Source organism: Crocodylus siamensis, chromosome 7 (assembly GCF_052110815.1).
Source record: "Crocodylus siamensis isolate JL-2025a chromosome 7, ASM5211081v1, whole genome shotgun sequence".
Lineage (NCBI taxonomy): Eukaryota > Metazoa > Chordata > Crocodylia > Crocodylidae > Crocodylus > Crocodylus siamensis.
In genome coordinates, this window is record NC_143401.1 from 27,483,187 (window position 1) to 27,496,964 (window position 13,778).

General features: G+C 45.7%; 1 protein-coding gene across 4 annotated transcripts in view; it reads left to right on the forward strand.

Annotated features, from left to right (window-relative positions):
- SAMD8 (sterile alpha motif domain containing 8) overlaps window positions 1-13,778 on the forward strand; it is a 49,973-nt gene that overhangs the window by 17,296 nt on the left and 18,899 nt on the right. For all 4 annotated transcript variants that reach the window (XM_090057792.1, XM_090057791.1, XM_090057795.1 and 1 more), the window contains 3 exons: window positions 3,490-4,082; window positions 9,763-9,858; window positions 11,417-11,534. In XM_090057792.1, coding sequence (XP_089913918.1) covers window positions 3,505-4,082; window positions 9,763-9,858; window positions 11,417-11,534 — 792 coding nt within the window. In that variant the 5' untranslated portion in view covers window positions 3,490-3,504. The remainder of the gene's footprint in view (window positions 1-3,489; window positions 4,083-9,762; window positions 9,859-11,416; window positions 11,535-13,778) is intronic.

Genomic DNA, 13,778 nt, shown 5'->3' on the forward strand with positions numbered 1-13,778 from the left:
TGCAGCATTAGTGTGGTACTCCTTCTGGGCTAATTTACTTTGAAAAGGAAGGTAAGTTACTTTGGGTGGAACTCCATGCCTACTGGACTGTACTGTTTCTGGTACCCAGTTTATAAGGTGCTGCATAGTGCATTGTAGATATACCTGCAGATCTTATCTATATTATAGTGGCCACTCAGGCTGGACTTTACCAGACTTAGTGCCTGCTTTGGGATGCATACTGTGTGCAGTGCATTCCCAGATATGGCTGGGGTGGATGCCAAGTGCAGCTCGGCCAGACTTTCTTACACATGGTGCCCATTCTGGCCACTGCAGGATCCACATCACACAGCACAGGTCCCAGACTAGGTGAAGCAGCCTCCAGATGGGGGTATGTTGGGGGAAGGGAGGGCCTGTGGACCTGATCTGGCCTGCTGGCCACCCCTGGGCCACTCATGTGCGCCACAGGGCCAAATGAGCTTGGGACCCCTGCCACAGAGCCTCTGCTGCTATGGCTACTTCAGCAGATCTCCTAGTGCTGGTGTTACCAAATGGGTAGTACACTTTAGGGCTGCACGGAACTTTGGCAGCTGTTTCGTTTTGAAGGTTTTTCAGTCCATTTCGGTGCCTAAAACACTGACTCCGAAACTAAACGGAAGGCTCTGAAATGAAACCATCCAAAATGCTTCAGAAAACTTCAGAGTTTTGGAGCCGGGCTTGCAGGGAAACAGAAACTAAGAAGAGGGAGGAGCAAGGGGTGGAAGGACTGTTCTGATATTGACATCTGTAGCTGGCCAATGTCTGTGACCCTGAGGTCCCTTCCAATTCCAGTGCTCTGGGGGAGGGACGGCAGCCTGCTGTCATCCCGTGTGCAGATCTGGGTGCCTGCACCTCCCAGGAAAAGTCTGGCACAACCCCACAGCCCTCCTAGGGGGTGCAGACCCACAGGTCTGTGCGCAGGAAGAAAGCATGCTGCTAGCTGGGGTCGGGGCCAGAGCCAGCACCTGAGAGTCTGCTTGGTGTGGCCCGTGCTGAACGTCAGAAGGAACCCAGTGCAGGCATTGGCCCCAGCCAGCAGTGGCAGCCTGCTATCATCCTGTGTACAGATCTGGGGGCCCATACCCCGCAGCCCTTGGATTTGCATATAACAGCATGCTGCCAACAAGTAAAAAAGTTTTGCTTTGAACAGTTTGAGGTGCAGTGTCACAGGAACTCCTGCACCTATCTCCTTGAAACTTGGCAGACCTAATGCCCTTAGAAGGGGCTACCATCCCTGCAGTTTACATCCAAATCGGGCAAGAAATGACAAAGTTATAGGCATTTTAGTGATTCCACATGATGGCCTATGGCCAAATCACAGAAACAGTATAGAAATTCCGAAACGGATTCGTCCAAATTGAAACAGAATAGTGATCTGAAACACTGAAATGAATTACTGTGCCTCCAAATCAGCCGGATCCGAAACCAAATTGAAACATAGCCCTTTCGCACAGCGCTAGTACATATACCCCTGGGAGTACACAAGACATCTCTGGCGGATACGTGGGAGAAATTGTGTAATAGCGGATTTAACTTTCATTATAATTATAGTTGGAATTTAAGGGGTTAAAATATAAAATGTATGCTGATAGGGTATGTAGGCAGCTGGTAAATCTGGAAAGGGGTATGCAATAAGAAAAAGCTTGGGAACCTCTGCCCTAGTGTAAATGCAGAATATGGCAGTGAAGTTCCTCTGCCTACCATAGCCACGCAACCTTCCTGAACAGCATAAGCCAAGCTGACAAAAATGCTCTTCAGACACTCTTCTGGGAGTGTAACTGTGCCCAGAACAGGGGTTCTGGCAGCATTGCTCTTTTAAGTAGGGATGTTGTTTTTCCAGAGAGCTAGCTGATAAAGCAATGCTGGCAATATTTTGTAGTACGTTAGTGTTGATGTGCATTTCCCTTCTCCCATTGACTGTGGGAGGAAAAAGCTGAACCATGAATTTAGCAGATTTGTGTTCTGTTTCTGTAACAATGAAACTATTTAAATTGTTGCTTTTTTCTTGTTGAAAATAACATATTTAATGTTCTAGTACTTCACTAATGTGTTAAATGAATAGATAAGTATATTGCCAGTATTTTTCTTCTTTTGCTTCAGTTTGTCACGATTTTTAAAATTAACCAACTTATAGCTCTTGTTTATGTATGTAACAAGTGAGGAATGACTAGACAATTAGGGCATGTCCACACATGCAGGCACGTGTGTTTGCAGGAGCTCAAATGAGAGTGGCACAAATTTGAGCTGTGGATTTTTCCCTCTGCGCATGTGCCCAGACTTGCACTTCGGTGTGGGGCAAGTTGTGCCACTTGGGGCAAAATAATCCTGACTAGTTCCTCTCGGATCTGCAGCCAGGGGGAAGTAGAGCCTGAGTGATTTTACCACAGGCAGCACTGGGTGCCAGGCAGCCAGGGCTGAGCTGCGCTGGCCTGTGCTGTGTTGCAGGGGGTCTTGCTTGGAGGGCCCCCAGTGCCCTTATGAGTTGCTGCTGTGGGTGGGGGCTGTGGGGGGCTGGCGGGGGACCCACCCTTCCCCCACACCCTTCAGCCCCCTGCGCCAGCCTCCCCCACCCCCAGTTCCTTACCTTTACTTACCTGGGACAGCCAGAGTCCATGCAGGCAGCACCACTCCAGGCTGCACGTGGAGACAATGTGCTTCAGCAGTGGGGCAAGGGGCAGCCATAGAGATGCTCTGGCTGACTACCAGAGCATCTCTTTGGAGGACCTGAGTCTCTGGTTGCCTCAGGGCACAGTCCTGGACTGTGTTCTGCCCTGGGTTTTTCCCCTGTATTTTATTTTGATACCTCGATAACTGCTTTGAGATACGGCAAGAGGCATGTGCAGACTCATGTGGACACGCTTGTACTGTGTATAAGAGAGATCAGGACAGAAATAGTGGTGCAGTATAGGTCAGGGCTGAGGGTTAAGTGGTGATGTTGTGTTAGGTAAGTGTGTAGTGACAGGGTTTTGCTTTTTATCTTTTAGTTTTACATAGCTTTGGAATTGCATCCTGCGGAAAAGTGCCATGTTGAAATCAGTATGTAAACAACTCTTCTGTTAAGCCCAACAGAAAACAAGTCCAACTTACCCATTCTAAAGCCTCTTCTGAGAGAATGTTATGGCTCTTTGTGAAAACGAAGAGTGGCGTAAGGAATAATTATTTTGTTTCAGAGTAGGATTCAAGTAAATTAAATTAAAACTACTTTAATTTTAGGTAAGGGTCTTCCACATGGGTTTAATTTTATATGCATTTACAGTCAATTTAAATTTTTAGTTGATTTGGATTACCTTTACCAAGTGTGCTTATGTAGACAAGACAGGTTCACTGGAAGAACAATGTTTTTAATATGTTCCTATGAAGCACTTAAGAACATTCAGTGCAGAGAACAAGTATGCACAAATTAATTCTTTAAGAATATTTTTTGACGCTAATCTCTCTTTTCAGTGTATAACTTATGTATTTTATTGGCAGGCGGAGAGTAAGACAATGGCAGGCAACAATCAGCTTTGCATTAGACGCTGGACGACCAAGAATGTAGCCAAATGGCTGAGGGAAGAAGGCTTCTGCGAGTATGTGGACATCTTGTGCAATAGGCACAGATTGGATGGAATTACATTATTAACTCTGACTGAATATGATTTACGATCACCTCCTTTGGAAATCAGAGTCTTAGGAGATATCAAAAGGCTCATGTTATCTATACGCAAATTGCAAAAACAACATTTTGATGTTTTAGAAGAGTTGGGTTACAGTAGTGATAGTCACATTGGAACTATTTCTCCTACTGTTGGCTCCCTTTCGGGTACGGATTGGTTCTGTAATGGTGAAGTACCACGGGATTGTGATGAACCAGTTACTGACTTAAATGATGATCAGTATCAATACACAAATGGAAAAAGCAAACAGCAAAGCCGGAGACTGGACCCAGAATACTGGAAGACTATTTTAAGTTGTGTTTATGTTTTCATAGTGTTTGGCTTTACATCATTTGTCATGGTTATAGTACATGAACGAGTACCTGACATGCAAACATATCCACCACTACCAGACATATTTCTAGACAGGTAAGTTCTTTAAACTACTTGATGGGATTAAAACAAATGCTTACACATTTGCTTAGAATAACAGATTTTCAGTATTTTTTCCATTTTATAAGGTACTGTGTTTCTGAATGTAAAACGGCCTGTTTTAGTAATATGCTGCAGTGTCGGAGAGGTTTAAAATAAAGTTGGGAAAAGAAATTGAATGGTTGGTGAGTGCTGCTGTCACTACTACACAATTAATATTTTAGAAGGAGGCTGTAGGGATCAGTTCCATGACCTTAGATAACCATTTATTTATAAAGTATATAGTACAAGATTTGACTCATCTTTCTCAAGCTGCAAATAACTTGAATAGTAATTTCCTTCTTGTAGGTGACACAAGCAGTGTGTCTAAGCAAAGACAAAGTAGTAGCAGAAAGAACTTCCGTTCACTTGAGGTCCAGAATCTCTTTCCACCCCTTAAACTGATTTAGAGGTCATGTTTTAAAGAACTAAACGTACTGTGCTGCTCTTCCCTATGTTGCTGCACTTCCTCTTTTGCTCCGTGCCAGGGAATTGAGTTGAATTCTTGCTGGTACTTCACAAATGAGGACTGCAAATTGTCACAGAGTCCTGCCAAGGAGGCACATGGCCTTGTTTGGTCTCGGAGAGCAGCCATGAACCCAGCCCAGGTATGGCTTTTAGAGTAAGGGTGGAAGTCTTTGCTCCTTCACACTCAGAGGCCCTAACCTTCATTCCTTGCCCTCTAGTTTTCTATAGCCCTGACTTGAGCCAGCATCCAGTTCTACCCCTGAGAGAGAGACTTGACTTCTTGGGGAGAACAAGTGCACTCAAAGTTCCAAGCAGCAAATGCATAGCTGTGCCTCAAAGCTGTTTATAGGGAGAAAGGCCACCCAGCTGGAGATTCTGTGACCCTCCCTCCATCCAAAGGCCAAGCAGTTCCTGTCTTTTATTATAGTTTACATGGTCAGAGCACCTTCAAAGACTGCTCTACTTTTGAGCCCCAGAGCTGTTGTACTGTTTCCTGTGTTACTTCAGACTGTCCCCGCTGGGAACTGATACCTTCCTTGTCCAGCAGACTCTCTTATTATCATGTTTATGTCTCTCTGTCTTGAACACTGCTTGCATATTACCTGCGATCTTCACCTTTTGTCAACAAAACTAAATGAAGTCTCTGTAGAAAGATGTGTTTTCTCTCTCTAACCTGTGCTTTCCCCAGGTACTAGCTTCCTAGGTAAACTGGACATCAGGAGGGTTGATTTTAATGAGTTAAGGAGATTAGTCCAGGAGGCACTGAGGTACCGGAGGGTAGGGGGAGTTGGGAGTCCAAGAAGAGTGGTCGTTCCTTAAGGAGATGATCCTCCAAGCCCAAAGGGTGACAGTTTCAATGCAAATCAAAGGCAGCAAGAGTGCCCAAAAGTCCCCATGGCTCACCAAAGGCATTCAGGAATGTGTGAAAGCTAAAAAGGAGGCGTACACCCAATCGAAGGGAGGGGCCATCACCAAGGAGGATTATACCTCCGTTGCTCATGACTGTAGGGGGTGCTGCTAGGAAGTCTAGGTGGAGACAGAACTAGGACTAGCAACGAGGATCAAGGACAACAAAAAGTCCTTTTTTAAATACATAGGGAGTAAAAAGACGGCACTGGGTAACATGGGGCCCCTGCAGGACACGCTTGGCAATCTGGTGGTTGCACCAGACGATAAAGCTGACCTTTTTAACAAATTCTTTGCCTTCCACTGGGATTCAGGACAGACTCAGGAGAGGCGCAGCCAGGCTTAGGGTCAGAGAGGATCTAGTTAGGGAACTTCTGGTGGAGCTGGATGTGTTCAGATCATCGGGTCCAGATGCTCTCCACCCCAGAGTGCTGAGAGAATTGGCAGAGGTCATTGCGACACCCATGGCACGGCTTTACGAGCACTCGTAGCGCTCTGGCCAGAGGACTGGAAAAGGGCCAGTGTGGTCTCCATTTTCAAAAAAAGGGAGGAAGGAGGACCCAGGAAGCTATAGGCCTGTTAGTCTTACCTCAGTCTTGAGAAAATTATCCAGGAACACACCAGCAAGGGACCAGCAGGAGAGATTATGCTTAGGGGCAACCAACATGGATTCATTAGAGGCAGGTCCTGTCAGACCAACTTGGTGGCCTTCTATGACCAGGTCACAAAATCCTTGGACACAGGTGTCTCGGTGGACGTAGCCTTTCTGGACTTTAGGGAGGCCTTCGACATGGTCTCTAACTCCATTCTCACTAAAAAATTAGGCGACAGTGCCTTCGATGCCTACACAGTCAGATGGGTCGCAAATTGGCTGGAGGGCCGCACCCAGAGAGTGGTGGCGGACGTGTCATTTTTTGACCTGGAGGGATGTGGGCAGTGGGGCCCCGCCCAGGGCTCGGTCATTGGGCCCGCACTGTTTAACATCTTCATCAGCGACTTGGATGAGGGGGTGAAAAGCACCTTGTTGAAATTCGCAGATGACACTGAGATGTGGGGAGAAGTGCGCACGATAGAAGGGAGGGACAGGCTGCAATTGGATTTGGACAAGTCACAGGGGTGGGCAGATGAGAACAGGATGAGTTTCAATACTGACAAGTGCAAGGTACTGCACCTAGTGGGGAAGGACCAGCAGCATACCTATAGGCTGGGGAGCTCCCTTCTCAATAGCACAGAGGCAGAAAAGGATCTTGAAGTCACTTGATTCTAAGATGAACACGGGCTGTCAATGTGAGGACGTAGTCAGTAAGGCTAACCACACCTTGTCATGCATCCACACATGCATCATGAGCAGGTCCAAGGAGGTGGTCCTTCCCCTCTACTCGATACTGGTCAGGCCGCAGTTGGAGTACTGCGTCCAGTTCTGGGCGCTGCACTTCAGGAGGGATGGGGACAGCATTGAGAGGAGGGTCCAGAGGAGGGCCACTCGCATGGTCAGGGGGCAGCAGGGCAGACCCTACAAGGAGAGGCTATGGTACCTGAACCTGTTCAGCCTCCACAAAAGAAGGCTGAGAGGAGATCTGGTGGCTGTCTATAAACTTACCAGTGGGGAATGGGAGAGTCCCTGTTCCCCCAAGCACCACCAGGAGTAACTAGGAATAACGGCCACAAGTTGACTGAGAGTAGGTTCAGGCTAGACATCAGGAAGAATTACTTCACAGTTGGGGTGGCTAGGGTCTGGAACCAACTTTCAAGGGAAGTGGTGCTCACTCTTACCCTGGGGGTCTTCAAAAGGAGGCTAAATAATCACCTTGCCAGGGTCATTTGACCCCAGCATTCTTTCCTGCCCATGGCAGGGGGTCAGAATTGATGATCTGCTCATGTCCCTTTCGACCCTACCAACCAACCAACCATGATCCCTGAGCGAGAGGATTTGTGTTGTTTTCAATGCATAGATATGCACAATTGACCTATTCTGATTTGCTTTGTGGGAAGAGCCATATACTCCAAGTGGTGAAATAAAGTATGGCAATAGGGCCATACCTTGAAATAGGTCATATCTTGAACTACCAATAAATTGTATTCAGAAATCTGGTGGGCATCAGCTTTACTTTCTCACTTCCTGAATTTGACCTGTGGTTTGCTAAGGTAAATTTGATTTCCAGGATTGGTGGCTCAATCTATATCACGAGCACTTTCGGTCCACTGGTGCGAGAATTTGTATCATGCTATTGCAATGATTAACAGTCTTGCAATTTCCTCTTTGACCAAGAGGTCTCTCTGCTGCATACCAAGATATTGCTGCATCTAATAAATGCCTGTGATTTAAGCTGGCATACATGAGCAGCCCCATGCTTGTCGTAAATGTAGATACAGTGGTGATGTCCCATTTGATTGCGATGGGAAGATTGTTTATCTCTTAGTATTCTGTATTGTCCTTGAATTTCATGGATGGCTGACCTAGACTAGATGCATGCTGGTTGTTGTACTTCAGTATATGAAATAGTTGGTGAACAGTCTCAGTAAGCAAGCCATTAAGTTCAGAGAAGTGACACTGATATTGCAATCATGTTCTAGTTTCTCCCTATTAGCTCATCTTTTAGAGATTGTTTAAAAGTTCTCTAAACTAAATTGGAACATCAGTTATTCTCCTAGTCACTCCCTGTATATGTAGTTAAAGTGACCTTAATATCACTCCACTCATGTCACAAGAAATGAAACACCTTTTTTGCTGTACCAGCAAAAAAATTCAGTGTAATTTACGTGGTTGATTAGAGGCAGGTAATCTGCACATACTGTGTTATAATCATGTTCTATAGTACCAACAAAACACTCCCTGTTGACAGTGGGTTTCAATAGCATAGCCTTTACTCCTGTAAACATTCATGAGCAGTCTGGGTGAAGTCATTAGGACTAATCATGTGAAAGAGGGTTGCAAAATCTGACTTTTTAAGATATTACTCAACAAGTGGTGACAATATATTCCAGATGGGAGGGGGAAAAGAGGATAAGAGTAAGTGACAATACTGAATACTGGATTGTGTTTGTAGAACAAGAACTGTAGTCACAGAATTGGGAAAAGGTACAGGGCAGTGAATGCTAGGGACAAGTAGCAGCAAAACAATGCGAAAGGATTACAACAGTCGATGTCTGAGCCGCTATGTTTTGTTTTTTGCTGTTTTTGTACCTAAGGGGACAGCCACTTCCACTGAGAGCTCTAGCAATTTCTGGTCTGAGGAAATTTGAGAGTGCAAATTACTACAGTAATCATTCCAGTGGGAGTAGTTAGGAAATGTTTTGACCAGCAAGGCTATAAAGGCTCACATGCAATGATTCTTTGGTTGAAATCTAATTTAAAAATAAGTTCTTAGGAAAATGTGAAGAGGAAGAAGCTGGGGAATGACTGCCCTAAATGCTGTCGATCCTTGTTTAAGAGGAGGATAGGAGAGAGGGGCAGCAAAGCAGAAGCGTTGATGATGGGTTGAGGATATAAGGGACTATGAAGAAAAATCAAGGGACTGTATCTTAAAGGAGTAGTGGGAAACTGAGGGAGCTGGTACTGCAGGCAGAGAGGAAAGAAGAAAACAGAAGGGGTGGAGGAGGGAGAAGAAGAAAATCTTGGTAATGCATAGGGGGAATTGGTTGTAGCCGTGTTGGTCTAATGACATAGGCAGACCAGGTTCTTTGGGTAAATTGGTATCTTTTATTAGACCAACTGAATATTTGGAAAAATTGTTCTTATAAGCTTACTGGCATAAGCACCCTTCTTCAGGCATAAGGAGAGTCTCAACATGAAAAGTTAGATAAAAGAAAACTAAAATCTAGCATAAAGATTATTTTCATTCTCTGGAACTCTTCAATGTTATAACTTTTGGCAGCTTCAGAAGGAAAGCAAGGGTTTAGTAATCCGAGAATTAGTAGTCCAAACATGCTAACACGGTGAGTGCATTCTGACACAAATGTTGAGGCCATAGATTTTCACCCAGCTACTCCTGCACTTAGTCTTATAACTTGTTTGACAAAGACCTGTCTTCCAGAAACATTTTGAATATTGGAGACTTAAAGAAATGAAGAATTCATAGTTTTGGCAATTTGTTCAACAGGTACTGAGATGTGCAGTTGGAGCTGTATGTGTTCATGCTACAGCTGGAGCTGTATGTGTTCAACATATTTTGAAAAATAGACTTGATGTTAGGTACCTAACCAGTGGTATCAGCTTTGAGTTTGTAAGTTTTTGTTATTTAGGTTATTTTTGTTTTTTCTTTAGTGTTCCTAGAATACCATGGGCCTTTGCCATGACTGAAGTATGTGGCGTGATTCTCTGCTACATCTGGCTTCTGGTTCTTCTTCTTCACAAACACAGGTACAGTAACTCAAATAACCATTAAGACAAATATCTGGTGACTTAATTCAGAGAGAGAACCTACTAGAATCCAGATAACAGCTGTGTTAGACTTGTATTTTCAGCTTAATTCTGTTTCCCTATTGAAATGGTCCATGATGAGCAGCTCCCCCCAGCCCTCCTTCCTTACCTCTGAGGTAGGCTTTCCCCTGTAGTACTCTGAGGGTAGTCCTTTTTGTCTTTCTGTCTGACTGAAAGTATTGCAACAGTCTACCTAGAAAAACTGTGGAATCTCCATCCCTGGAAATTTTCAAGAATAGGTTGGGGAGAGATTTGGCTGGGGATGGTTTTTGTCAAGGATGATCCTGCCTTGAGAAGGGACTGGATGAAATGACCTTGTGAGGTCCCTTTCAGCCTTACTTCCCTGCGCTCCTAAAATTTCTGCTTCCATTTTATTCAGTGTGGATTGAATTTGGCCACATCAGAACCTGTCTTCTCTTCCTCAGGATCAACCATTTTTTAATAACTAGCCTCTTCATAAGTCTTGGATATAGGTAGCTAAGTAGTGCCCAGAACGCTGGCCTGGCGGTTGAATGACAGTTTGGGCATGGCTGGCTCTACCTTCTGAGAGAGGATTGCAAGCACTTTTCTAATTCCATAGTTCCTGTGTTTGCTCTTGGCATGGGAGCCTCCCATTCATTGAGTTCTTACAGCAGGTGCTTGTAAGAAGAAAGCGGGCTTCTGAAGAATATTTACTTCATCTTCCTTGCTTTATTTTCTCTATAGTCCAGGATGTTTCCTTGCAATGTTGTTTTCAGGAGCTTCAACAGTTTTCAAGGAGTGTCTGGCAGTTGCCTGGCTGACAGTAGACTTGCCGCTCCCATTTAATTTAGTCTGAGCCCAGACATCACAATTGCCTAATCTGCAGTGCGTCTGTTAGCCAACCTCAAAATGCAGCTCAGGCATGACATGGACTTTCCCTTGCTTATTGCAGTGTATGAAAAACTAGTGCTGTTTTAAATATCTAAATGTATGTTGTTTAGACAGGCGAGAAAAATATTGCTTACTTTGAATAAGAAATGAATACATTGGTAATGTCGTTTAGCTAGATTATTTGAGATGTTCTTATTCTTGTTTTTAGAGAAGCAAAAGGTAAGGCAGACCAAATAAACCTGCACTTGAATGGAACAAAAATCTGACTAATTTGTTCCTTGGACATTTTATGGTTGAAGGATATCATCCATTGAGTTGTAATTAGTGTTCAAAAGGAACTCATTTTTGTAATGAGGGTCTACATCAAGTAGTTCCATCAAGTGAAAAAAAGCTGAGTGTATTTGTTGTCTAAGGGAAAATCTTAAGTGCATGGCAAGCATGAGTTGCTTTTTACTTCTGGAGAATATTTAACTTTGATTTAGGGTATATTTAACATGGGAATAAAATTGCATGAAAAATTTTGGAAAAATAAAGTACTTCCTGGGAAGAGTCTGCAAAAACTCTTTAAAAAAACCCTTTTCTCTTTATTTTCATTATGCAACATTATTTGTATTCTTCTCTTTTTCTTTCCTATTTTTCCCCCCAGGTCTATACTTCTGCGAAGATTATGCAGCCTGATGGGGACAGTGTTTTTGTTACGCTGTATCACAATGTTTGTTACCTCACTCTCTGTGCCAGGCCAGCATCTTCAGTGTTCTGGCAAGGTAAAAACACTGTTCTTCAATCTTCTGGAAGGATTTGACTTAAACTCAGATTAAAACTAGGCAAACAAAGACAAGAGTGGTCTTTTTAGAGTATACTTTCTAAGTATGCAGAAAAGTCTCTAATACAGGGATATCAAATTCACCCTGCCCTGTAGGGCAGATTCAGTCCATGTGAAGGTCCTTGGACAGTGGCTGGGGAGAGGTGGTGAGGGTTTACACATCCATTGCTTGCTTGCGTCCTGCTGGCAGCATACATCTCTAGTGGGACTCTGCCCAGGATTTTGCCAGCAGGCCCTACCCCTGCTTGCCTCAGCCCCTTTAAAAGCCCTGTTGGCCATAAGTTTGACACCCCTCCTCTGTTAGGTTGAGATCTCATAAGTGTCATGGAGTCAGTGGTGTAACAGATGCTCAAAGACCAGGACTTCAGTCCCAGGCACCCAGAGGGCACAAGAACAGCAGCTGCTGCTGCTGCCACAGCCGCTGCCACCCGAGTTGCAGACTCTGGTTGTTACATTTCTGCATGGAGTTGTACATTACTTAGGTCAGTGGTTTTCAGTCTTTATTGTACCAGGACCCATTTGTAAGCATTGATGGCCAGTCCTGACTCAGTAAATAGTTTAAGTAGAAAACAGCCTCCTGGTTGTGGTAGCATCCCACATTCCCAACTTGCTGTCCCAGCGCCCTAGTGTGCGGTGGGGGGGGATGTATTTCATCAGATTTGCGCAGCCACAGCAGGCATAGAGCTGTAGCCTGGCTGGATTGGTATGGGTAAGAGCCGCCTCTGCAGCCCAGCAGGTGGGACTCAGCATGGGAGGGCAGAGTGGGGTGCAAGACTCACTGCTGCTGGAACCCCATCACCAGCCATACTGCCAGCAGCGAGAGAAATAATGGATGGTGAGGGGGAGGGCCACGCTGTCTTCACCGTCACCTGCTGCCAGCCGATCATTTGCTGGGCTGTGGCTCTACCCAGAGAGGAGGTGGGGTGGTGGATGGTGTTGCCTGTACCCTCGTTTCCCTGACATGTCATCTGTGCCCCCCATAGGCTTACCTGTAGGCAGCTGTGGGAACTGATCACCTTGCTGTTTGGCTGCCATGTGCATGTGTGTGTGCACATGCATGTGGTGCCCTTGTCTGATTGCCAGAGATCTGAGTTTCCCATTTGCCACAAAAAATGTGTATTTTTTTTCTTAAGAGGAAAAATGGGGGAAGTGGTGGGTTTCCCTTTGCAGGCTGGCAGACTTACCCCATAGTGAAGTACAGAGGGATAAAGGGAGTTTGGCAGGGCTGGGGGCGTTTCCTTGTCGGGATGCTGTGTGAGGTCTGGGGCTTGGTGTCTGGGTGGGAGTACATGTAGACTGGCAGCTGCTGGCTCAGGGCTCCCAACCCTGTTACCCTCCTCACAGGGCCACTGCGGCCCAGCAGGTGGGACCCAACATGGTAGGGCAGAATGGGGTGGGGTGGCTAGGCTCAGTGCTGCTGCTGGGAGCCCCTCACTGTCATGGCGAGGCGCCTTCTGCCAGCCTGGCAGCAGTGGGGGTGACAGTGGTGTGAGGCTCCTGGCAACGGCACCGAGCCTCCCTGTCCTGCTCTGCCCTGCCGCACCAGGTCCCACCCACTGGACTGTGGAGGCCCTTCAGGGGAGGGCAGCAAGGTGGGGAACCCCAAGTTTGCCAGTTTCACCAGTCTGCATCTGCTCCCCCCTCTGCCCCCTAGGGGCTCTGTGCTTTGCTTTGCTGTGCTGCAGCAGCCACTACCTTCCATGGGTGGCAGCCATGGCTTGGGCACTGCTGGGGGGGCAGGGGGCTGTGGAGCGAAGACCCTGGACTCATAGCCCTGGGCTGGGGGGTGGTGGGCTGTGGGTGGGTAGTGAGGGGCAGTAGCATGGGCAGGGTACTGGCATATCAGGGCTGATCAGTGTCACAAAACAGTGTCTTGGGGGTAGGAGGTAGTCACAGCTGGACCTCACAACCTGATGAGTGAAGGGGGCAGGGGGAGCTCTGTTTTTTCCCCATGATAAAAAAAAACAAAACCCAAAGTCAAACGCCAACATTTACAGGTATTGAGAATATATTTTATTATAGTGACTGAGGCACTGGTAGGCTTCCAGATTGCTTTAAAACCGTACATATGTCAATAAAACATTGTGTTCAACTGACACACATACAAAAAGTGGAATTTCATTTTAATTGTGGAAAAAACACAGATTTTGGTGTTTTTAATTAGAGAATTTCCAGGGTATTTTAT